General features: G+C 38.2%; 1 protein-coding gene across 1 annotated transcript; it reads right to left on the bottom strand.

Moving 5' to 3' along the window:
* Window positions 1–4,807: 4,807 nt before the first annotated feature.
* Window positions 4,808–25,135, bottom strand: LOC145305709 (uncharacterized). The gene is made up of 17 exons (XM_080147442.1): window positions 24,994–25,135; window positions 24,058–24,161; window positions 23,586–23,729; window positions 23,178–23,241; window positions 22,565–22,718; window positions 22,109–22,198; window positions 21,768–21,871; window positions 20,531–20,614; window positions 20,207–20,272; window positions 19,683–19,751; window positions 19,178–19,290; window positions 17,484–17,548; window positions 17,106–17,190; window positions 16,428–16,547; window positions 6,204–6,459; window positions 5,709–5,797; window positions 4,808–4,851 (listed from the first exon to the last, which is right to left on the bottom strand). Exons 1-17 carry the CDS (start codon window positions 25,119–25,121, stop codon window positions 4,832–4,834), a joined length of 1,755 nt encoding a protein of 584 aa, XP_080003568.1. The 5' UTR covers window positions 25,122–25,135; the 3' UTR covers window positions 4,808–4,831.
* Between the last annotated feature and the right edge of the window lie 95 nt (window positions 25,136–25,230).

Raw genomic sequence — 25,230 nt, 5'->3', positions numbered from 1 at the left:
TTTGACTTTCTTGGCAACTTCTTGTATCTAATGGCTAAACACGTTGGAGAAAAGTGGCGAATTAGGGAAGTAAAATAAAAAAGCTTCCCTGAAATCATGATTTAATAAGTACTGCAATAAACCTAAAAACTTCTAATCTTCTCCAAATATTACAACTTACAAACTTTTTAATCATTTAAAATATGGGTAATTTCCCCCAAATTGCCTTGTAGAGCACAGAGTCCCACCATTTCCCTACCATTAATGTAAAACAAATTGAAAACGATCAAAGGGGTGGCTTGTTAGAATTGTCCTATTGTTTTAAAACTTAGCATGTGATTCCTGTAGTAGTTAGGTACAATTTAAAAAGCATAGCAACTCTATAATCGTTACCAGAATGTCCGTATGTTCATTTTAAACATTATGTTGATTTTTTTTACTTTTTAATAACATATTTTTATGTGATCTAATTATCCTATTGATTTGGTATGCTGATTCCTGGGACAACAAAGAACAATATTATAAGCAAAGCAACTCTATAATCAAGTCCTAGAAATGTGACTATGTCCATAAACATTATTCTGTATTAAGCAGTTTTTCAACAAATTTACTAACAATTTGGCTTCGACTCTTATACAATTAAATTCTGATTATTCAGTTCTGACATTCTACAAGTGTTAATGTCCATTTGTCCTATCGTTTCAGAGCTTTGCTCTCATAGACGTTGTCATCCTTGTTTGATAAGAAATGAACAATGAATTTAATTTTGAGCTTTAGGCATAAGTTTGATTATTTTCAAATTATTTTCAATATTTCTGTAAAGATCCAAATTGTTTTGATTGAATTTGTCCTATTTCATTTTTTATAGATTCATAAAGTGAGATATTATTTAGTTATTGAAACATTTTGAAACCTTTGCCTTAACCTACTTCAGGGGGTTAAACAAAGTGCTTGAAAATGTTTAGGATTAAAAATTTTTTGAAATATTTTGTTTTTGAATCTAAACAGTTACAAATATTTTGGATAAGAAAAAAGTTTAAAGATTTTAATTTTAAGAAGTTTTTAAAAATATTTTTTTAATCTCCCTAATTCTAAATTCTTTAGTAAGAAATCTTTGTTTTGATTCCACCAGCAGACGGCAATTATAAAATTCTAAGCTAACGAAGTTTGGTGATAGCTTATGATTTATACTATCTGAAATGAACAATAGTACAAAATAGAAGTAGTTGCACCTTTCTTTTTGCTATATCAGCTGACAATTACCATGGTAGGTTTGGTGATTTTCCAAGAATTGTTGAAGAATTATTGAAGAATTGTTGACGAGACGGACTGCCCCTGGCTAATTATAGTAAAGCTTCGCCTTTTAATAGGAAAGGAAGGGACATTGGCTAAACAAACTTTTATCATATCTTATTGGTAAGTTTAAACTAGGAGTGTCCAAACTTTTTATCTTTGCTTTTTTAAGCAATCGTATCTGTAGGCTGGCGGCTGCAGAGCATAATTAAAGTGATCTACTGGACTTACATATGTACATTAAAAATCCTAAAAACTGAAGAACCCTACAGAGTTTTACGTTTATGTTACTTATAAAAGCTTAGCTCTATATAACAAAATGTTAAAAATTAAAGAAATAACACAAAACAAACTATATTTTTAGGATTTATTTTAAATATAAAATAAATAGGCACTTAAAATCACAATTATAAATAAAAATATTATAACAAATAAATAGGAATATTTACAAAATATTTACATTAAATAATACAATTTAGTTAAATATTAAATATTTAGATCTATGTTTTAAAAACATGTTTGGAACTTATCTAATTAGTAGCACAGATACTCTATAATAAGGATATCTACGACCATTGTACATTAAAATGACTTTATATTCTTCTTTTTGCATGTGTTAAAATTTAAGTTAAATTTTTATGGTCGGTGCAAAAAATCTGGGAAATGGTTGGTCTCATAGATTCAAGCCTGTCGTGTTTTAGGCTATTTTTTAGCCTCCTGGCAAAATCATAAGCTGACACTAGAAAAAATATAAATTACCTAAAAATTATTAGACATCTTATAATATATAATTATGAAAAAACTTAGAATTTGGACATAAATCATTCCTTACTTTTTAATTAATACTCACATTAAAGTTCTTAAAAATATTAGCTTGTAATTGTTGCACTACTTTGTAACATAACGTTCCTAGTTTCTTTTAATTCACGGGTTCTAATCAGGTATCTTAAGGGATAAGACAGTGGACGGTAAATTAATGTACCTCCCCTATGATGATAGACTCAATAACCCCTTCTGTACATAAAATTTAATAGTTAGTTTAAGTACCTAAAGTTTTTAAGCAAACGAGTAAGATAGCATTTTAACAAAACGTTGGGTGTCAGTACAATTTACAGTCCAATGTCCTCTCCCTACCTGGGTTTCAATGGAAGAAATTACAAAAATAAATGAAATAAATAGCTAAAATATTGCTTAATTAAAAAAACTGTAAGAATTAATAACAAATGATATAACAATTATTGCACGATAGTTTCAAATAATTTTGGATGATATAATATAAGTATCACAAATTAAATAATAATTTTTAAAAATTAATAAAATTTTACTCAATTTAAAAAGTTATCTGTTTTTTTTATACCTAGTATAGCAAAAGCATTTTACCATTAGATAGTTTTAGTAATTTATTCAATAATATATTATCATTTTATTGATAACAATTACAGTAAGGTTTCTATTTGATGAAATAATATAGGTTTTATTTTGATATTTGCATGAAAATTTGGGTGCTATTTTGTCTTATGCTAATGAACTCGTAAATTACTGGTCTGAATCGGCTGTACTTTTCAGGGAAATTCATAAATGTTTTGAAGTGGATTTGGGATATATTCCTGACATCAACGCTTTCCTTATTTAATATACAACCCTTACTCCCTCCCCAAACATAAATCCAAAATCTGTTATTTTGTATGCATCCCCCCAATTATCCAAAGAATTTGTTTATTAATCTAAATTGTTTTATCTTCCCTTTATGGAGAATTAGCCACAGACAATGAATCATATTCGGAAATTAATTAGATTTAGATTCAATTTCTCGAAATTTTAAACGTTTAAGTTTCTTTAGAAGAGCTGAAAAATATCCTAAATCCTTCCTGGGACCTATGTAAAGCTTCGCTAAAATAAAGAACTTAATAGATTAAGCAAACATCAAAATCTTATACAAATCATATTCCATCATATAATAGAAAGTAGAACGATGTCTGTCTGTCTATCTGCAGTTGAAGATCTCGCTAACTGCCTGACAGATTGCGATTGATCATTTAAAACAAATAAAAGTGTTAGAGACGAAGCCAACAAATGATTTTTTGTATATAAAGTAGTAAGGTTTTTCGCATGGAGCATAAGATTTTGATAACTACTGAACCGATTGAGTTCTCATTTTCAGGGAGGCTTCACATAAATCATAGAGAAGTTTAAGGCTATTTAATTTTTAGATTTAAGTCTTTGGATAGCTTTAGGCTATTTTTCTGCTCTTCCTTACGACTCTCCAATACAGAGCAACTACATGAGGAAGTCTCAGTATGTTTATAAAACAACAGTGTAAACGTTATAAATAAATATAGAATGAAAGTTTGTTTCCGGTGTTAAAACAGAAAATATGTAAAGAATTCAAATTATTTTCATCAAAAGAAAATAGTCTCTATTTATGTATTTTTAATACATATTAATTTGTATAGTAGCGAAGCTACTTTATACTAGGGTATGTCAGTATGTCACTTCGTCGCTCTGTCATTATATGAGAGTATAATAAGTAAAGTGGTTGCATTTTTATTGATTACAATGACCCAACTCTTTCTTTACTTTTACTGTATTAAGGTTTATTGTTTTATTTTATGAATAGCGACTTCGCTCCTAGAATCTATGGGCTCTGAATTTATTTAGGGTACTAAACAAATGGCCTAAAATCATCCCAAGACATATATCTAAAAATTTAATAGCTAAAAACCATCTTTGGACCTATGAAATGCTTCTCTAATATGGAATTCTTAATTGTTTCAGTAATTATCGAATTCTTAAGCTACAGACAAAAAAACTATTAGCAATTTATTGTGTTCACTTGTCCTTCTTTCATTTCTATATTTCTTAATTAACAAAAATTAAGATGTAACTGTTATCAATGGTCAAAATTAGATATCATTTAAGTCTTTAAAGGAAAAACCCAATCCTTTTTATTCATTCTCGAAGTAGCAATTTCATAACTGAAATAGACTTAAGATCAAATAAAGTTATATAGTAGCCTGAAACTAATGTTTGAGTCCATAGGACAAAATTAAACTATTGATAAATGTAAATATTTAAGTTCTTTTTTTAATTCATTAGAATGTAACAGAGGGGCATTTTAAACTAACTTAATCAAAATTAAAATGTAAGGATTATAAGTTTGTTTCCTTTTAAGGACTAAATCGAGCACATAACACCCTCCCCTTAATTTAATATAAATTATTAAAAGATTTTAAATTTAGTCTTATTCATAAAGCATTTTTTATGTTAATATTGCACATAAATTTCAATAAAAATGCTCAAAAGTTATATAGTATTGCACAAAGTTCATGTAACATTTTTTGGTGGGGGAATATTTAGCAATTTTAATCATTTTATGTTTGTGTAAAATTAACTTTTTTCAGAATTGTTTTTACCCAAAATAGGTAATTGGGTTGTTAAATATTACTACACAAAAAAGAGTAAATTGTTTTAATTTATTAAAATCACTAAATATTTTTCCCAATTAAATATAAACTTAACATATTTAGCTATAGAATTTTATTCTTCTTTTACATCTGATTTAGATTTTTGATACTGAGCCTAAAAAAAAACAATTATAATTAAATTTTATTTTTCTAGAATTATTTTTTTTACAATGGCCAATTTTGCCTTTTCTTAATCCTTCTCACTCTTTCTCTCACTTCTTATCTCTTTTCCTCCCTCCCCCTAATTTTATATTTTTTTGCTTCTCTTTCTCTTTTTAAATCTTTCCCATTTCTCTCTCTCTCTCTCTCTCTCTCTCTCTGTCTCTCTCTCTCTCTCTCTCTCTCTCTCTCTCTCTCTCTCTCTCTCTCTCTCTCTCTCTCTCTCTCTCTCTCTCTCTCTCTCTCTCTCTCTCTCTCTCTCTCTCTCTCTCTCTCTCTCTCTCTCTCTCTCTCTCTCTCTCTCTCTCTCTCTCTCTCTCTCTCTCTCTCTCTCTCTCTCTCTCTCTCTCTCTCTCTCTCTCTCTCTCTCTCTCTCTCTCTCTCTCTCTCTCTTCTCTCTCTCTCCTCTCTCTCTCTCTCTCTCCTCTCTCTCTCTCTCTCTCTCTCTCTCTCTCTCTCTCTCTCTCTCTCTCTCTTCTCTCTCTCTCTCTCTCTCTCTCTCTCTCTCTCTCTCTCTCTTTCTCTCTGTCTGTCTCCCTGTCTCTCTGTCTGTCTCTTTCTCTCTCTGTCTCTCTCTCCTTCTCTCTTTCTGTCTCTCTTTCTCTCTCTCTCTTTCTGTCTCTCTCTCTTTCTGTCTCTCTGTCTCTCTTTCTCTCTCTCTGTCTCCCTGTCTCTCTATCTGTCTCTCTCTTTCTGTCTCTCTCTCTCTCTGTCTCTCTCTCTCTGTATCTCTTTATCTGTGTATGTCTCTCTCTCTAACTTTCTTCTCTATATTTCTCTTTTATCTATCTTTTAATTTTTAAAAGATCTTACCATGTCTGAGAGTGTGTTGATCTGGTAAAACCAACATTTTTCTAGACCCAATCTTTTTCAATACAGCTTTATATGGAACTCCTCGAGCGCTGAAAGAATTATAGTCAGAAATTCAGGGATCTTGAGGGATAAGACAATGGATGAACATTAACTGCCCCCCCCACTATTATGATAGGTACCTCTCATGTAAATGAAAATTTTAGTGCAAAAGTTTGGACCCCAAAGAAACTTAAGCAAAAAAAACAGAAGAATTATTTTTATAAATCTTTTGGGGCCAGTAAAATTTACAGATTCATGTTTCCTCACTTCCTGGGAAATAGATATAAAAATTAATAGAAAAAGATGGATGTATTAAAAATGAATTTAATTGTATCCACTGCTTTGTAGAAGTCAAATTTACATAAATAGTAACATTTGGAGTACTGACATTATAGAGATTTTTTATATGTAGTTGCTTCACACCGAATGTAAAGAATTTCATAGTTTTAACCATACCTGCTGATTGTGTGATAAATACTCTCTTCCTCCCAGCTGCCTCTCTCTGCCTCCAGGCTTTCTTTCGCCCTGCCGCCACCCAATTCTTCCGCCTCATCACCATCCCACTCGCCGTCATTGACATCGCCGTCCATTGGCAGCTGCGGCTTTGGCGGTGTTGGGTCCCAGGTGTTGCGGCTGACGCGGATACTACCCGCATTTTTGGCCGCGGATTTTGATGTTATTGGCTCCCATGTGTTTGTGCTGCCATCTAGTCCTAGAAGAATAGATAGATATAATTAGGGAGGGATTGGACAATTGTTAGTGATTTATACAGGTACCCAACGTTTTAAAAACATGTTTCTAGAATTCGTTTGCTTAAAAGCTTTAAGTTTTTTTGGGATTTAATCTTGATTTAAAGTATTAGAATCCAAACTTTTGAACCAATAATTTTAATCTAGAGAAGGGTAAATTTCCATTATCATTTATTTATCACCGCTTTGACAAAATATGATACAAAAATTTAAAAATAAAGGTTAGAAAGATAATATTGATGAAAAATAGATTAAACAATGGATTGATGGATGGTTTCATAAGTATATGTACAAAAAATAATAAAAGGATTAATTGAATACTTTGTACTCAAATTTTATGCTAAAATTTTATAATAAAACTGTTTCATATTATAGAAATTCTATAATTAACCTTTTAACTATGTACTGATATTTTATGAATTTTAATGATACATTTGTGGTATTCGGCAACCGTGAGCCATGCCTATGGCACCCCTGACCGGGGTTCGGGGAAGGGCCAACGGCCCTCCCCCGAGTCCTGGGGAAGGGGTCTGCCGACCCCCTCCCTATGTCTAAAATTAATGATTGAATCTGACAAGCTTTATTATGGTTAAGCTGTATTGTTAATTCCCCCCACCCTTTCCAGGGATGGGGGATCATTATTGCCCAAACTGACTATTGTATATGTATTATAATGCTTTTATGTTATGATTATTTATTCCTATCTGTGTAGTTATTGTTTGTTGTATATAGCTTTAGTATTCCTTAGACCTTCAATAAAGGGACAACTGAAATAGATGTTGTTTGTTATTTAGTGATTGCTAGAGAAGCGTAGCTTCTCTATAGTAAGGTGTCCACATCTGTCACACTGCCGTAGTCTTTTCGAACTCTGGTGTCTGCCATTTATCCTAGGCGGATACCACAACTTGGTGACAGCTGTGTGAGATTACGGTAAACCACAAGTGTAGAGCAGACACGCAGCTGAGGCTAAGGTACTCCCAGCAGTGAAACTGGCAAAACTGACACAAGCAACCTGAATTACCCACCCTGGATAGCAAGGTCTAACTCTGCATCCGGCAGTTGTGGAAGTGAAACAGCGAAACTTGACGGAGAACAACGAGAAGCGCCGACATCTAACGGAGAATTGAGCGCTCAAAGGGCTGAAACAGGCCTGCGGACTGGCTGAAACAGGCCAAATAAGTGCAAACGGCTGAAAATAGGCCAACATTTACTGCAAGAGATAGCAGGATCCGAACCAGCGGCGCTAGCAGGACGGGACATTCCCTGCCGCCATCAGCCGGATTCGGATAAGCGGCGCTAGCAGGACGGGACATTCCCTGCCGCCGATAGGCTGAAACATGCCACATAGCTGCGAGCTGCGAGCCAACATACGAGTGTAGTGTACCAAAGCAGAGAAAACTACGTCAACTCCAAGTATCCTGAGAGGCTACAGCGCAGCCACCCATCTAGAAAAGCAGATATTATATCACATTGTAGGGATTACCACCCTAGTGTGATGGTTAAACAATAGATTTATGAGCAAGGATTGGCAAACAATTTGTTGTGTATTGTGATAAAACTAAAAATAGAACAGGCTTGGATTTGTTGTGTATTGTGATAACAACTAAAAATAGAACAGGTTTGGTAAGCAAATCTGTTATGTATTGTGATAAGGCCAAAAATAGAATCTAGATGTAATATAACAATGCCTGGATAAACAATCTAACCACCCCAAGCCTACAGCACAACAAAAATACACCCCTTATTCCAGAGGAAAGGGAGGGGCCCACTCTCCATTGAAGGAAATACAATCAAGGTGACATAACAGATAAGCCTAGGATTAAGGAGAAAGGGCACCATTACCTCATCACACAGTTACCTCAAACCCACAGCACTCCCCCTTCCTCACAGGGGGAACGGACGGATTTACCCCGTCCCCTCACGTGCTTCCCCCCTCCTACCCACACTTGACTAAGTCCGCCCATGGTGTGGAGCTAGCGACCGGGAACACAGAGCGCCATTTACGGGTCGCGCAACGGAGTTCGGAAATATCATAAAATTCAACGGACAAAGCGGACCAATGAGAGAGCGAGTTGAGGGATAAGTGCGCGTTTTACCTGTGTGCGCGGATTTGACGGTGCGTAAGCGCGCTGCAAGGACAGGAGATTTCACGCACACACACACACACACAGGAGCGGAGCTACTCCATAGCATCTAACAGAGGTATTTTTAGAAAATAAAGAATTACAAGCTTCTCCCTCCTATCTATAGTGTGATAAAGGAAAACCAAATCAGTTCCTGACAGCAGTTCAGACCCTCAACAGCTATCTACCCCTACCAGCCTACTCTACAACCTCAGAATAAAACTAGTGATAAGTACAGCTAAGTTATATCTTTGTAACTAAACTACCAACCTAGTGATAAAACAGTGTTGGCTGTTAGGCTAGAAAGCCTCAAGTGACAAACCATTTATAATATTGCCTTATAACTTTGTGTCCCGCCGTTGAACCGTTGACCCGATGGAGCAGCCGCAAGCGCCAGGAGGCGACCAAGCCCCAGGATGGCTCCAGGATGACCCTCAGCCGGCTCCAGCCGAGTACCGCAAGCTGATGCTGAGTAACCTGCCGGAGTATAGAGGACCGCCCAAGCAATCCTGGAGTTCCCACATCCGCAGACTCGAGATGTCATGGGCGGCTTACCGTGTGCCGCCCCATGACTCCCTCAACCGCCGCAACGCCCTTTTACTGTCACTGGTAGGGCAAGCGGCGGAAATGGCTTCTCATCTGTTTGGCGAGGCAGGCCAAGCCTTGACATACGAACAAGTCAAGGCCGAGTGTGAAATGTTATTTCGTCCCGCCTTTGAATCCCAGACTTTGAAGCAAGCCTTCAGGGATTACAGGCAACACTCGACAGAACCTATACAAGCATACATATCCACAAAGTGTGCCTTGTATAGGGACGCCTACAGCCATGAGGATCTCGAATTATTAGTCGACGAATTAAATCGTGGCATTCGTAACGCTAATGTGAAACGTGAAATGATGAGTCATGAGATCGCCTCTGTACCTGAGTACACGAGGCGAGCCATGTTCACCGTCACAATGATTACCAAGCAGCTGAAGGAGGGTGTGTGCCTAGTGGACGCCACCGACGGGCTCACGGGATCAGCCAGCGTCCAGTTGCCCCATTACGACGAGTCGGAGCCAATGGAGATTGGCGCCTTGGCTCCGGGTCTCCACCAGATGGGGAAGGTCGCTCCAGATGACAAGGTTCCAGGCCGCTGTTTCCGCTGCCAAGGGAAAGGCCACCGAGCTCGAGACTGCCCAACGCCTATGGAAGTCAGCCTAGAGGAGAGACGCACCCAGCCACGCCGTGACCGTCCTACCAAGTGCGAGCGTTGCCACTATGCCGGCCATACGGCGGCCGAGTGCAGAGCTGACTGGGACCAGGTAGCCGGCCGTAGGCGCACCGCAGACAAGGGTGCTCCCCCAGGAAAGCCCAGCAGAGTAGCCCACATGGAAGGGAGCGCGCCCCCAGCACCACCGCAGCAAGCAGCCGCCCCCAACGCAGCGGGCCGAGCCGACGGAATGCCGCAGTTTGGGACCGTTCCAGCTAGGATCAACGTACTGGGAGGCGCGGCTGAACCCAACCGGGTTGGCCTGGGCTTCAGTCTCAACCACCTGGGGCCGGAGTTTGTGCAACCCAACAACATCGCCGAGCCAGAAGTTCTGAGGCCCCAGCCTTTTAGCCTAAACATGATGGAGCCTGCTAGACCGAGTCTACCCAGCAAGAGTGGAGGGGCGCTACCCAGCGTCACTGAGGCGGTGTACGGGGAGGCCCTGGCGGCCACTGAACAAGAGAGGCAGGAGGCGCTAGCCAGCGCATCAGAGTCGATGTATGGGGCGCCACCCGGCGCCGCCACCTGCGATGACTGGGGGGTGCTATCCAGCGCCTCCAACCTGGTGCCTGGGGCGACAACCGTCGCCGCCACCGAGATACCTGGATCCTGGAACGGGCCAGCAGTCCCAGAGGAAGGGGTGACACCCGTCACCCCCAGTCAGCCAGCGCCACCAGCCTGTAGGGAGAGCCCAACTATACACCATCCAGCGCCCCCTGCCAGCCGAAGGAACCCAGCTGCCCAGCACTTCCAGTCGAGCCAGGATAAGTTAAATTTAACAAATGTGTTGTATCCAAACTATTGTAAAACCCCAACCTTGCCTGTGCCCCCTGCACCAGAGGCTGGGGAGATTGAAATTTGGGGATATAAGGACTTGCCTGTGCCACATGCACCTGAGTTCCTAGGGCAGGGGAGGGACGTGAGTCAGGGCGAGCCTGTGCCACATGCACTTCAGCCCCATGCCACTGGGCATGCCATGGACAAGGGAAGGGACCCCTTGGGGCTAGGGGAGCCGACACCCAGGCAAGCGCCAGTCGCCTGCCAGTCTGTCATTGGGGAGGGTATCGGGGTGCCCCGGCCACACAAAGATAACGCTCAATGGAAATTTGTATCTAGCCAGGAGCAGCCCAGCCGTGTCCAGCCCCGAGAAGCAGCCGTGACCCAAGCCGAAGATCCCCAGCCGCGTGCGCGAGGTAGATGGCTGTCTGGTAGCTTCTCACACTGGTGGATGGTCCTGTGGGGACTACTGCTGGCAGCCGTGTGGCCTACAACCAGCTACGTCCTGGTGGGGTGGGACTGCGCCAACCCCACCCACGTCACAGCCTACAATAAAGAAAAGATGTGTAGCACGGAACCGCTACACCAGGAGGTGCCCCTGGGCCATGAAGTACACGTCCTGCAGCAAGTCAAGATTAGGGAAACAACAGGATACAGTTGTCAGCTCACTGTGTCCCAGTGGACATTCAGGTGTGGGGTATGGGGTCACCTCAAGGTGACCTCGGTCCCCACCCTCATGAGGCCAACCAAGATCGATCCAGAAACGTGCCGAGACCTGGCCAGGAACCGAGTCTACACGCTGCCAGGCAAGACCCAGCCACTGACGTTCCAGCTAAACCATCCCCTGTTCTTCACCCTCGATATGGTGGGCGCCCTTGTCAACAGCCCCGAGGGGGTGGGTTGTGAAGGGGAGGACGTCCACTTCGAGGGCCAGCTGTACCGCAATGAATTAGTGCTCCAGGAACGACGGCTGCTGGTCAAGGAAGAGACCTACGTAGTAGAGGATGGACGGGTGGAGTCCCAATCTGACCACCTGGCCTTAGAATGTCCCCATTCTGAGCTGTCTTGCATCACTGGGGAAGCAACCTACGTGTGGGACCACCTGGGGAGAGATTGCCCCTTGAGGCTGATCCGCAGCCTCCAGCCTAGCCTAGTGATGGATGCGTTCCTGGTTGACCATCAAGCCCAGTTTTTCATCAACATGACCAACCCCACCTCAATAGTGAACTGCGACTTTGAGGCCCATGCCACCAACCACCCAGCATTGTTCGTGGCAGCTGACCCAGCCGCGGCAGCGCTGCCCAGAGTATCGGCCAGGGATGTTGATGTCCCCCTGCAGGCCCAGATACATGCAGGTTATATTGGATTTACTCTGGAGACACGCATGAAAAGCACAGCAGCAGAAGAAGTAGCGGCCAACTGCTGGAAGCTCCAGCAACTAGACCCGGCCCACCCGGTGCGTGTCCAGGGGAGCACGTTCTCGGTGCTGAGGGGAGATGTCCTGCTCCAGCTTACCTGCCAACGCAACAAATACGTTGTCCGTGAAAGCAAGGAATGTTGGGACAAAGTACCAGTGGAACCCACAGGATTTGTAGACGCCGTGACACGAGTGTATAGCGGCCACTCCACCAAGATTCCCTGCTCCTCCACATACCCACTGACTGTGCACGCGGAGGAAGGCTGGATAGAGTTAACCCCCGCTCCTAAGAAGAGGCCACCCCCGCTGGATACGCCCAAGCAGCTGCTGACAGAACCCTTGGATGACTTCAGTTCAGGGGGCTTGTATTCGCAGGCTGAGTTGAACGACTGGCAGCAACTGCTGGCGTTCCCAGCGTATAAAAGCGCCATGCTGACCGGCCTGTCCTATGGCTCATGCGTTCAGCAAGGTAGCTGTTCGGCCACCGGGGACCATGGGATAGTGTCCTACAACATCGACCGACTGGCGGAGGAAGGAGAGGCCGCCCTGGATGTCTGGGCTGGATTCAGACAAGCTATTCACGAGTGGGGAGATGGCGCAGCCATACTGTGCTTGCTGTTGTTAATCCTCAAACTGCTGGGGGATCTGACCATCATTTCCCTGGCAGCCGCACAAGGAGGTGTACGGGCCGCCATGAATGCGATGTCACAAGTGTTCCTGTACCATCCAACTTTGTACAGGAAGGCCTTGGCCAGAGCCCGGCTCACCCATGCCAAGTCCCGGGACTTTTCAGTAGACTGGGATGCCATTCCCATCGGCCGGGAAGCAGCCGAGGAAATGGTGTCCATGCAATCAGCCGATAGCGGGCATGACTGCCCAGGCAGGCCAGGACCGCCCTCTGGAAGACCCCGCGGCCCCTCGGGAGGTCAGGCTGCCGCCCAGACGGTCAACTTGGCAGCCAGTGCCCCAGCCGCTGCCAACAACAACCAGAATGCCCTGCTGCTGACCGTCCCAGCAACAGCTGTGCCACACGCCAACCTGACACCTGCCGGCGCTGAGCTACGTGTCCAACCAAAGCCAGCCTCTGCCTTCTATCCCACGTTGGGAGCCCGTCAGCCCTGAAAAAAACTCACCACTAGGATTCCATTGAATCCCTATCATTTGTATATATCTTAGCCCTCAGGAGCGGGCCGAAGGCCTCAACCACTGTCGGAAGTCTGGTAGGGAAACCCTCTCCCAGCCTTCCGAGGGGAGAGTTGTGGTATTCGGCAACCGTGAGCCATGCCTATGGCACCCCTGACCGGGGTTCGGGGAAGGGCCAACGGCCCTCCCCCGAGTCCTGGGGAAGGGGTCTGCCGACCCCCTCCCTATGTCTAAAATTAATGATTGAATCTGACAAGCTTTATTATGGTTAAGCTGTATTGTTAATTCCCCCCACCCTTTCCAGGGATGGGGGATCATTATTGCCCAAACTGACTATTGTATATGTATTATAATGCTTTTATGTTATGATTATTTATTCCTATCTGTGTAGTTATTGTTTGTTGTATATAGCTTTAGTATTCCTTAGACCTTCAATAAAGGGACAACTGAAATAGATGTTGTTTGTTATTTAGTGATTTCTAGAGAAGAGTAGCTTCTCTATAGTAAGGTGTCCACGTCTGTCACACTGCCGTAGTCTTTTCGAACTCTGGTGTCTGCCATTTATCCTAGGCGGATACCACACATTGATAATAACAATAATAACAATACTGCTTAGCAGGGAAATCCAAAGAAGTGTCAGAATTGACAAAAAAGAACACTTGGAAAACCTTGCTATGCAAGCAGAAAATGCTGCTAATCAAAATAGAATGAAAGATGTCTATGAGATTACTAAGAGCATTGCAGGTAAAGTACACAAATCAGGATCACACATCAGGGACAAGGATGGTTCACTCCTGAAAACTGATGAAGATATTCTAAATAGATGGGCAGAGCACTTCACTGAACTGCTGAATCTTCCAGTTCCAGAGGAAGAAACTGAGATTCCACCCTCAGATGCACTTGACATTGACTGTCGAGCGCCAAATCTATTGGAAATCAAGGAGGCCATTAAAAGTTTGAAAAATAACAAGGCCGCTGGACCTGATAACATCCCAGCTGAGGTCATAAAAGCAGACCTAGATACATCTGCTGAGGCATTCCTACCTTTGATCACAAAGATATGGAATGATGAGTTATGCCCAGAGGACTGGAAGAATGGACATATCTCAATACTAGCCAAAAAAGGAGACTTGACCCAATGTGGAAACAACAGAGGGATAATGCTCCTTTTAGTACCTGGCCGTATCCTTAGTAAGATTCTTCTTAATAGAATAAAGAAGAAGGTTAATGAAAAGCTAAGACCTAATCAGGCTGGATTTAGACCACATCGTTCCACTATTGATCAGATAACCTCTCTAAGAATCATCATAGAGCAATCCAAGGAATGGAACTCTGAGCTTTTTGTAAACTTCATTGACTACAAAAAAGCATTTGATTCTTTAGACAGAAGATCTCTCTGGAAAATCTGCCGACACTATGGCATTCCAGAAAAGATAATCAATATCATTAAAGCTATCTATCATAAAGGAGGTGGAAATGTAATGTATAAAGGTAAACTATCAACCTTTTTTGAGATTGTAACAGGCATCAGACAAGGATGCCTTCTTTCTCCCTTCCTTTTCCTCCTTGCCATTGACTGGATCATGAAGAATTGTGAATATAATGATGGCATTCGCTGGGAGCTATTTGGCAATCCCAAATATTTAGGAGATCTGGACTTTGCTGATGATATTGCTTTGTTAACAAGCAATAGAAGTCAAATGCAAAGAAGGACTAACAGGATAGCTGAAACCTCCAAGAAAATTGGACTAGAAATAAATGTTCCTAAAACCAAAATACTCAGATTAAATGCAAATTCCCAAGAACCAATTACTATTGGAGACCAAATTCTTGAGGATGTAGATTGTTTTGAGTATCTTGGAAGTAAAATTGATGAAGCTGGAGGCACTTTAACAGATGTTAAAGCTAGAATTAACAAATCTAGGACAGCCTTTGCCAGCCTGAACAAAATTTGGAATTCCAACAACATCTCCATAAAGACTAAGTTAAGACTGTTCAAGTCAAATGTTCTCTCTGTTTTGCTGTATGGGGCTGAAACTTGGTTACTAAACACAGCAGTGGTCTCCAAGTTACAGACATATGTCAATAAATGTCTCAGGAGAATCCACAAGATCTTTTGGCCAAATAAGATCACAAATGCTGAGCTTCTAGAGCGCAGTGATATGTCAGACATTAAACTGACAATAAAACAGAGAAAATGGAGATGGTTGGGGCACACTCTAAGGAAAGGTCATGATGATATAACCATTTAGCCTTGACTTGGAACCCCCACATAGGAAAGAGGAAACCAGGTAGACCAAAAACAACCTGGAGGAGGGAACTTTTAAGTGAACTGAAAGCTAAGGATATTCCATCTTTCAGCAATGCCTCAAAACGTGCCGAAACAAAGGAAGATTGGAGAACCATTGTGCATGGCCTACGTTCTGCCGAGAACTAAAAGGCAATGATGATGATGATTGATAATTTTAATTATGTAAAATATACAAAAGAAATTTGAAAAAAATGTTTTATCAAAAAAAATTGAATCTAATTTAACTATGTAATGATGCTTATTCATCTTAAACATGTAACCTTCTTAAAGTGTTTTTTTTAAGAATAGAAATTTTGCCTGCTACTTTAATCCTGAAATTTAGGGAGGTACCTACTTTAATCACAGTATTAGCCTGCCAGGTATGTCGTGACCAGGTGCCAATCATTTCTGGAGGTTGTGTAGTAAAGATTTATAGACAGTACCTACCTACTTTACCACCATTATTAGCCTGCAAGGTATGCCGGGACCAGGTGCCTATTCTTTCTGGAGGTGATGGAGTATGGATTTATAGACATTACCTACCTACTTTACCACCATCATTAGCCTGCCAGGTATGGTGTGACTAGTTGCCAATTCATTTATGGATGGTGATGAAGTATGTATTTATAGACAGTACCTACCTACTTTACCACCATTATTAGCCTGCCAAGTATGCCGTGACCACGTGCCTATTCTTTCTTGAGGATGGCGAGTATGGATTTATAGACAGTACATACCTACTTCCTAACATTATTAGCCTGCCAGGTATGCCGTGACCAGGTGCCAATCCTTTCTGGAGGTGATGGAGTATGGATTTAAAGACAGTACCTACCTACTTTACCACCATCATTAGCCTGTCAGGTAAGCCGTGACCAAGTGCCTATTCTTTCTTGAGGATGGCGAGTATGGATTTATAGACAGTACCTACCTACTTTACCACCACTATTAGCCTGCCAGGTATGCCGGGACCAGGTTCCAATCCTTTCTGGAGGGGGCCTAGTGTGGATTCTTACTGTGGATGTGTCCAACCCAGAATTTGTCTCAAAATCTATAAAAAAATATATAATACCTATTATTTTTCAATAGAAATATATTTTTAATAGTCATACTAACAGAAACCCTGTTACTTCTAAACTAGAATTTAGAAAATTTAGAAAAACGGTCAATATGCTAAGGGATGGGTTACCTAATACGTAAATGAAAGTTCTCCATAAGATATTAGGAATGCCTTAGCCTGTAAACATTTGTGAATTTGAATGCACGGGTAAGACTTACAGACAAAAGTTCGTAAAAAGAAAAGGCTGTTTGTCTTTTGGACGTTACTTAACATATAGTGATTGTTAGAATATCTCATCCCATTAAAAGTGGACGATGCTCTTGGGTTCTCTAGATGCATATTGTCTTGTAATAGAAGGAGATTCCTTTGCTGATGTAATTAGTAAACTATTAAAATAGATACAGAATACGAGGATATATTGATTGACATCGGAAAATTTGTCGTTATTGTAATTTTAGCCAGCTGAGAGATTCATTTTACTAGAATACATGAAAATCTGCTGCAATATCCAAGTAATTATATATCAATTACTATTATACATCTTTATACCTGGAATATAATTTTCTGTTTCTGGCTCCGGATCCCTTTCAGCTGCCTCAAACATGTTCAAATCCAACGGAGCGGATCTTTCACCCTAAAAATAGAAAAACATTTTGCATTAGACGTTATAGATTTGTAGTTGCTTAAAAAGTAATTTTTTTAAATAAAAAAAATCAAAAACAGTAGCAACTCTCTCCCTAAAGCCTCTGAGGGAATTTAAAGTAGAAGGAATTAAGCCTTTAATTTTGTTTTAAAATATTATTTTAGCCCGTGCCTTCGGCATCTCGGGGCTAAAAAACTGGTTTTAATCTTATAATTGTACATTTTATATCCGCGGAAAAACGTTTATAATACGATGTGAGAAATAACTATTATTTCATAGATCACCTGGAAATTAACAGCATGGTAGATACTATCACCCAAGATAGAGTTTTCTTCAGATTCAGGCATGGCTAAAAAAAGGGTATTCATTATTTTTACATATTACACTATTATAGAAATAAAAATATAGAAATTATCATAACTCAACGACAATGTTCAACAATTCTTATAAGTTAGAAACATTTTATTTTCATTCTCCTTTACAGACATAAAAAGCAGATCATAATCCTTTGGGTCTCAAGGTAACTATAAATGGCTTACGTGACAACAAATGTTTTGCTTATTTTACAAGTCAATATGTGAAAATTCAACGACGTTTTCCAGCTGCCGAAAATATATGATTTGAAAATTTCCAAATCAAAAAACATTGCCTAAAATATATTTCTCTAGCTTAAATAAAGAGGTAAAGGAAGTAAAATATATCTCTGAATGTATTATATTCTTTATTGAACAATTTCTAGCCTTTTATCTCTAGCAAAAGCTGATAAAATTACCTATAATTTCTAGTAGGACACTGCTGCTATTATGAAAGGACTGTCTGCTGACACTATTGTATTTGTATGGAAGGACTTACCTATAATCTCTGGTAGGACACTGCTGCTATTATGAAAGGACTGTCTGCTGACACTATTGTATTTGTATGGAAGGACTTACCTATAATCTCTGGTAGGACACTGCTGCTAGTATGAAAGGACTGTCTGCTCACACTATTATTATTTGTATGGAAGGACTTACCTATAATCTCTGGTAGGACACTGCTGCTATTATGAAAGGACTGTCTGCTCACACTATTATTATTTGTATGGAAGGACTTACCTATAATCTCTGGTAGGACACTGCTGCTATTATGAAAGGACTGTCTGCTCACACTATTATTATTTGTATGGAAGGACTTACCTATAATCTCTGGTAGGACACTGCTGCTATTATGAAAGGACTGTCTGCTGACACTATTGTATTTGTATGGAAGGACTTACCTATAATCTCTGGTAGGACACTGCTGCTAGTATGAAAGGACTGTCTGCTCACACTATTATTATTTGTATGGAAGGACTTACCTATAATCTCTGGTAGGACACTGCTGCTATTATGAAAGGACTGTCTGCTCACACTATTATTATTTGTATGGAAGGACTTACCTATAATCTCTGGTAGGACACTGCTGCTATTATGAAAGGACTGTCTGCTCACACTATTATTGTTTGTATGGAAGGACTTACCTATAATCTCTGGTAGGACACTGCTGCTATTATGAAAGGACTGTCTGCTCACACTATTATATTTGTATGGAAGAACTTACCTATAATCTCTGGTAGGACACTGCTGCTATTATGAAAAGACTGTCTGCTGACACTATTATATTTGTATGGAAGAACTTACCTATAATCTCTGGTAGGACACTGCTGCTATTATGAAAGGACTGTCTGCTCACACTATTATATTTGTATGGAAGGACTTACCTATAATCTCTGGTAGTACACTGCTACTATTGTGAAAGGACTGTCTGCTCACACTATTATATTTGTATGGAAGGACTTACCTATAATCTCTGGTAGGACTCTGCTGCTATTGTGAAAGGACTGTCTGCTTACACTATTATTGTTTGTATGGAAGACTTACCTATAATCTCTGGTAGGACACTGCTGCTATTATGAAAAGACTGTCTACTCATACTATTATCATTTGTATGGAAGGATTACCTATAATCTCTGGTAGGACACTGCTGCTATTATGAAAGGACTGTCTGCTGACACTATTATTGTTTGTATGGAAGGACTGTCTGCTTGTGGCTTGAGATTGACTTGGAGATTCACTAAAATAGATGATAGTATTAATAAATGAGCTATATTGTTAGAAAACAAAATTTTCTAGCTGCTATAAAAAAGCGGTGGATCTAACAAGTTACTACATGCTTCTGAAATTCTTTTTAGAAAAATCACGATAAGAAATGTCTACTATATAAATTGTCTGTCTGTCAGTTCGTACGTTAATGTGGAACTTGAAATTTCAGTCCGTCTGTATGTCAGAAACCGTCAGGTGTAAATTGAATTTCTAGGCTGATATTCAAGATAGACGGCTGAAAGTTTTGTTGACGCTTGCCAATACCTATCAATGAAATAATTTACTTGGTAGTCCCTTGAGCAACTAACCTAGAATTGATTTTATCCGCCCGTCAGTAAGGCTTTTCTAAAAATCTAAACATACCTGAGCAATATATTTGACATAAGTTCCAGTTTTGTATTTTTACCAAACTCAGAAAACTCGTATAATTTCCTAAACAAAATTGTAAAAATTAATATTGAATTATGAATATAACAAAGGTTTATAAGTAGCAAAGTGTATCGAGCAAAGATATTTAATTTCATTTTAAAGAAGCAATTTAAGTGGAAATATATTAAATAGTTAAATTGATTTATGTATTTTAGACTTTAAAAACGCATTTGATAACCAACAGAAAGTTGATTTTAAAAATTTTAAATATTATTTTCTTATTTAGTTATTACATCAACAGTATTGAATGGCACATTATTCGATTGTTTATTGGAAAGCGGTCATAGAAATAGCCTAAATCCATCCAAAGACTTTGATTTAGAAATAAAATACCCTAAAACGATATATAAGGAAAAGAATTTTTTTTAAATTACTTCATTAAGGTACTAAATTATATTAAATAGCAAAAATCTTTGAAAATTCTAAATAATAAAAAAAATCTACGAGAAAATAATTACCTAGCATACACACAGAGTAAGATAACTAGTGCAGAAACAACTAAAGCCATTACAGTTACAGCTTCCCTGAAAAGGTAAATATTTCAACGTAAAGTTTACTTTTAATGTATTTATTTGTTTCAAATAACGCCTACATTGAAATTATGCATAAGAAAGAATACCCTTATTGTTTAAGCCATATAAATAAGAACTTTTAATATGTACAAGAAATTGTCCAAATATTTCATTAAACCTCTAATTATCCCATTCTTTTAATGAACGCCAACTGTTATTTACAAAAAGTGTGACTTTTATGGAATATTATCATGATTGAATCTAAGTTACCTGTTTTTAGAATCTAGCAGTTGGAGAAGGGTTACCCAAGTTACCCAAATGCTGATTAGACCAATTAAACTCAATAAACTCCACCTAAAATAAATTTTTATAATATTTTGAGCTTAGAAAAATATCTTAAAACCATCTTAGAAAAATTGGTTAATTATATACTAAACAAACCAATTATAATTTAGGAGAATACAAGCTTTGCATTCCTTATTGGATGAGGAATATTTCAAGCAAGCTAATGAGAAAAAAAAAACTAGATATTTTCCTTATTATTAGTTGAGCAATATTTCAAGCAAGCCAATGAGAATTAAGAATACAAATCTTGCATCTCTATTGGTTGAGCAATATTTCAAACTATCCAATGAGAATTAAGAACAAAAACCTTGCATCTCTATTGGTTGAGCAATATTTCAAACTATCCAATGAGAATTAAAATAAGAATACAAACCTTGCATCTCTATTGATTGAGCAATATTTCAAACAAGCCAATTATAATAAAGTATACAAGCCTTGCGTCTCTATTAATTGAACAATACTTCTAACAAGCCAATGAGAATTAAGAATACAAATCTTACATTTCTATTGGTTGAACAATATTTCAAGCTAGCCAATAACAATCAAGAAATAAAGCTTTGTACTATGAAATAATCAAAAAAAGCCAATGAGAATAAAGTAAACAAATCTTACAAATATGCATTGATTGAGAAATATCCAAAACAAGCCAATGAAAATTAAGAATACAAATCTTGCATCTCTATTGGTTGAGCAATATTTCAAACTATCCAATAGCAATCAAGAAATGAAGCTTTGCAGTTTGTACTATGCAATATTTAAAAAAAAAAAATGAGAATAAAGTAAACAATACTTACAAATATGCATTGATTGAGAAATATCCAAAACAAGCCAATGAAAATTAAGAATACAAACCTTGCGTTTCTATTAGTTGAACATTATTTCAAACAAGCCAATGATAATTAAGAATACAAATCTTGCATCTCTATTGGTTGAGCAATATTTCAAACTATCCAATGAGAATTAAATCAAGAATACAAACCTTGCATCTCTATTGATTGAGCAATATTTCAAACAAGCCAATGATAATAAAGAGTCCAAACCTTGCGTCTCTATTAGTTGAACAATATTTCAAACAAGCCAATGATAATAAAGAATACAAACCTTTCGTCTCTATTAGTTGGGCAATATTTCAAACAAGCCAATGAGAATTAAGAATACAAACCTTGCGTCTCTATTGGTTGAGCAATATTTCAAACAAGCCAATGACATTGTAAGAGTGGCAAAGCACAGAACAATTAACCAAGCATGGACCAAGATTCCATATTCCTAAAAAATAATTGTTTTTAGAATTTTCATCTTTCTGTCTATCTATCTTTCTAAATATCTATCTATTTATAGTAATCTTATTAACTACCTTTATAAAAAGACTAAAACATCAGAAATTTCTGTCCTTAGAAAGTGGATTTTGGGATGAAACCTTGTGGGTAAACAATCAAATTAGAAGTTTAATGTCTTTTGAATAAGCAATCAACCAATCAACAAATCATCTATCTATCTATTAACCTGTGAAGATTCAAAAGTGCACTCCAAATTGTTTGAGTTCATGTTGGGTCCAGGATTATTTAGGCTTATCACTACAGCTGTTATCACAATCTAAATACAGATTCAAATAAAATATCTAAAATATTGTTTTGCCAAATATTCTATTATTAATCAATTTGGGTAAAACTAAAATTACAGAAACCATAAAGGATGTCTTTAATTTTGATTAGTATGATTATAGTATATGTATAAATTATAGGTAAGATTAAATATCTTCCTCCCTGTATATATTTCTATCTGTAGAGCTTTACTTGTACATAATGTAGTAGAAGGGCAACCATCAAAAGTCCACCCAAAGTTTCTTTAGTAGGATCAAGTGTAAAACTTTCTATATATCCATTTATTATATCATTCTATCTATCTATATATCATATTTTATCTATCTATGTATATACCTGTTAATCTATATATCACTACCTGTACAGAAGCTAGCAGTAGAGCAACCATCAAAAGTCCACCCGAAGTTTCTTTAGTAGGGTCAAGTGTAAAACATGAGATACACAAAGATTTAGCCTCACTGTTGACTGTGTACACAGTACGACGCCAAGATGAAAACAGGCTGACCAGCATACTAAAATAAAAATAATAGTTGAGTGCTCATTGAACCGATACTTCAGGGAATGATAGACTTTTAAGTAGTAGATAATAGATCAATCATTTATTCGGTTGATAGTGTTTGAATATTCTAACATTTCATGAAAAATAATAAAATAGATAAAAAGAAAAAATGTATATAAATAGATTTAATAAATAAAAAACAAGTAAAACTTTAAAATTAAAGAGATAGATAAAAACAAAGACGTCCAAGGTTGGGGTAAAGGGGCGTTTGCCCCCCCCCCCCCCCCTCCCCTCAAACTTTGAAACCCCTCATTTTACCCCATCAGTTATTAAAAATACATTAGATTACACCATTCAAACCTTTGAAACCCCTTAATTTTCCCTTCCCCCCCTGAAAATAAAAAGCTTTGACGTTCCTGGCTATAAATATAAAGCAGAAAGTAGGACAGATGAAATGATAGATAAACCTTACCTTGAGAAAATAATGGAAAGAGAAACGCCAGGTAAAACAAATCTTAAGGCACAGGCTAAAGATCCTAATTACATTTCATAATCTTTAACATTATTTTCTGAATTGTTTCAGTACTTTTTAAATATGATTAGCGTCTTCGTCCATAGAGGCCTCGACGGGCACTTGAGGGGGAGAGGTAACCCCCCAAAAAATAATTATATGTAAACCTTTACTAGACTTACTTTACTTTACTGTAAAGGAGACCATATCAGTCGAGTGGTTAGCGATATTTTAGGCTACAGATACAAAGATATTTTGATATGTCATTGATATTGCAAAAAACGCATGGCGCACAAAAGTGCATGAAAAAGACTTATATTTTTCGCGTGTTTTCTTTAGCTGTGTTAATATAAAAATTATGAAATATGCCTAGAGGAAGAAGGAATGGTAGACAAGAAGAGAAGAGCAGTAAGAGACCAAGCAGCAGTAGGTAATGCAGGGGCAGGTGGGTCTCAAACTCACGAACAAACCCAACTCGCTTCTTGTTCATCATGCTTATGAAAGTGTAGATTCCTGAAAAATTATCTTTTGTTAAAATAAATCTTCTAAATATTTTAGAAAAAAATCACGAAACCTTTTAAAAGAGAGGTTGAGTGATTATATTTTTCCGTTTTTATTCAGACAGGAAGGGGACAATAGACCCAAATGTTTTACAGTAACGTTTTCTTCTTCGTTGGCTTAACAACTTTGGGAACTTTATTGAATTTTAATTGGTTGGTTCATTAAGTTTAGTGTACAAACATTTCAACTACTAATTGTCATCTACAGAAGGGGTAATTTAAGTAAATAATCTATCTATTATCTATCTCTACGCCTACTATCTATCTATCCATCTATCAACCTGATATAATAAGTATAAGCATTCCAAAGGCAGAAACTCCAATAGCAATGCTGCCCCATAGTGACTCCAAATTTGACTCCATTGATCTTGTTAACTGCTCGTACCTATAATATAAAAGAATATCACAATTATATTGTTAGTAGTAAGTCTTTATAATAATGTTTGTATCTGTCTGTCCGTCTGTAACGCTACGGAGTAAAGATGTAAAATTATTTTAATTTTCTGGTGTTCACTTACAACTGATAATCTGTATGCTAATTATTTGGATACATATATATATGATAAATACTTCTGATTTTTTGTGAATATTCTTTCTATCTGTCTGTTTAAATGTCTGTCTCTTTGTTTGTTTGTCTATCTATCTTTTGACTTTCTGTAAGTCTGTCAGATAGTCTATTAGTATGTCGGTACGTCAGTCTGCCTTTATTTCATCTGTCTGTCTGATTGTCTGTCTATCTATCACATTTCAATCTAAATAACTATCGATCTGTCTCTCTGTCTATCCATCCATCTATTTATCTATCATCCAAATTCATCACTCATAAATGCCGTCTATCTATCCATCTATTTTTCTATCTCTCTGTCTATCTGCATATCTGTCTTTTTATTGTCTCTCTGTCTATCTATTCATACATCTGTATGTCTGCCTATCTATCTATAAATATGTCACTCTGTCCGTTTATCTATTCATCTATCTATCTATCAGTTACCTATAATCAATAGTAGAAGTAAGGCATTAAAATTTATCATTTACGAGTGCCGATAATCCATCTATCTATCTTTCTATCTCTTAGTCTGTCTATCTATCTTTCTGTCTATCTATCTAGCAGTTACCTATAATGTAGAATTAAGGCATCAAAATTCATAATTGATGAGTGCCGCCGATCTATCCATCTATCTTTCTGTCTCTTATTTATCTATCTATCTATCAGTTACCTATAATCAATAGTAGAATTAAGGCATCCAAATTCATCATTCAAAAGTGCCGCCAAGCCCTCATGTTTCTTACCCATAAGGGTCATATCGTACATAACAAGCTGACCGGAAATAAATTCGCCAGACATTATATATATGCTTTCCTAATAAGGACAGATACTTAGATTTTTAGTAGCGATGCTTATCTTGCATCTTACCATTCATATTTAGTATACCCAAGTATCTTAAGGGATAAGA

The sequence above is a fragment of the Acartia tonsa genome, chromosome 14 (assembly GCF_053477335.1).
Source record: "Acartia tonsa isolate MP-2025a chromosome 14, ASM5347733v1, whole genome shotgun sequence".
In the NCBI taxonomy this organism is placed as follows: domain Eukaryota; kingdom Metazoa; phylum Arthropoda; class Copepoda; order Calanoida; family Acartiidae; genus Acartia; species Acartia tonsa.
The sequence above is the reverse complement of the archived record's forward strand: the minus strand, read 5'-3'. Positions and strand labels throughout refer to the sequence as shown.

Coding starts and splice junctions, on each gene's coding strand:
- LOC145305709 (XM_080147442.1), bottom strand. CDS start 25,121: ATGTCTGGCGAATTTATTTCCGGTCAGCTTGTTATGTACGATATGACC. Junction 5,798..6,203: donor ATTTATCACACAATCAGCAG/GTATGGTTAAAA, acceptor TAATTCTTTCAG/CGCTCGAGGAGTTCCATATA. Junction 4,852..5,708: donor TCAACACACTCTCAGACATG/GTAAGATCTTTT, acceptor GTTTTTTTTTAG/GCTCAGTATCAAAAATCTAA.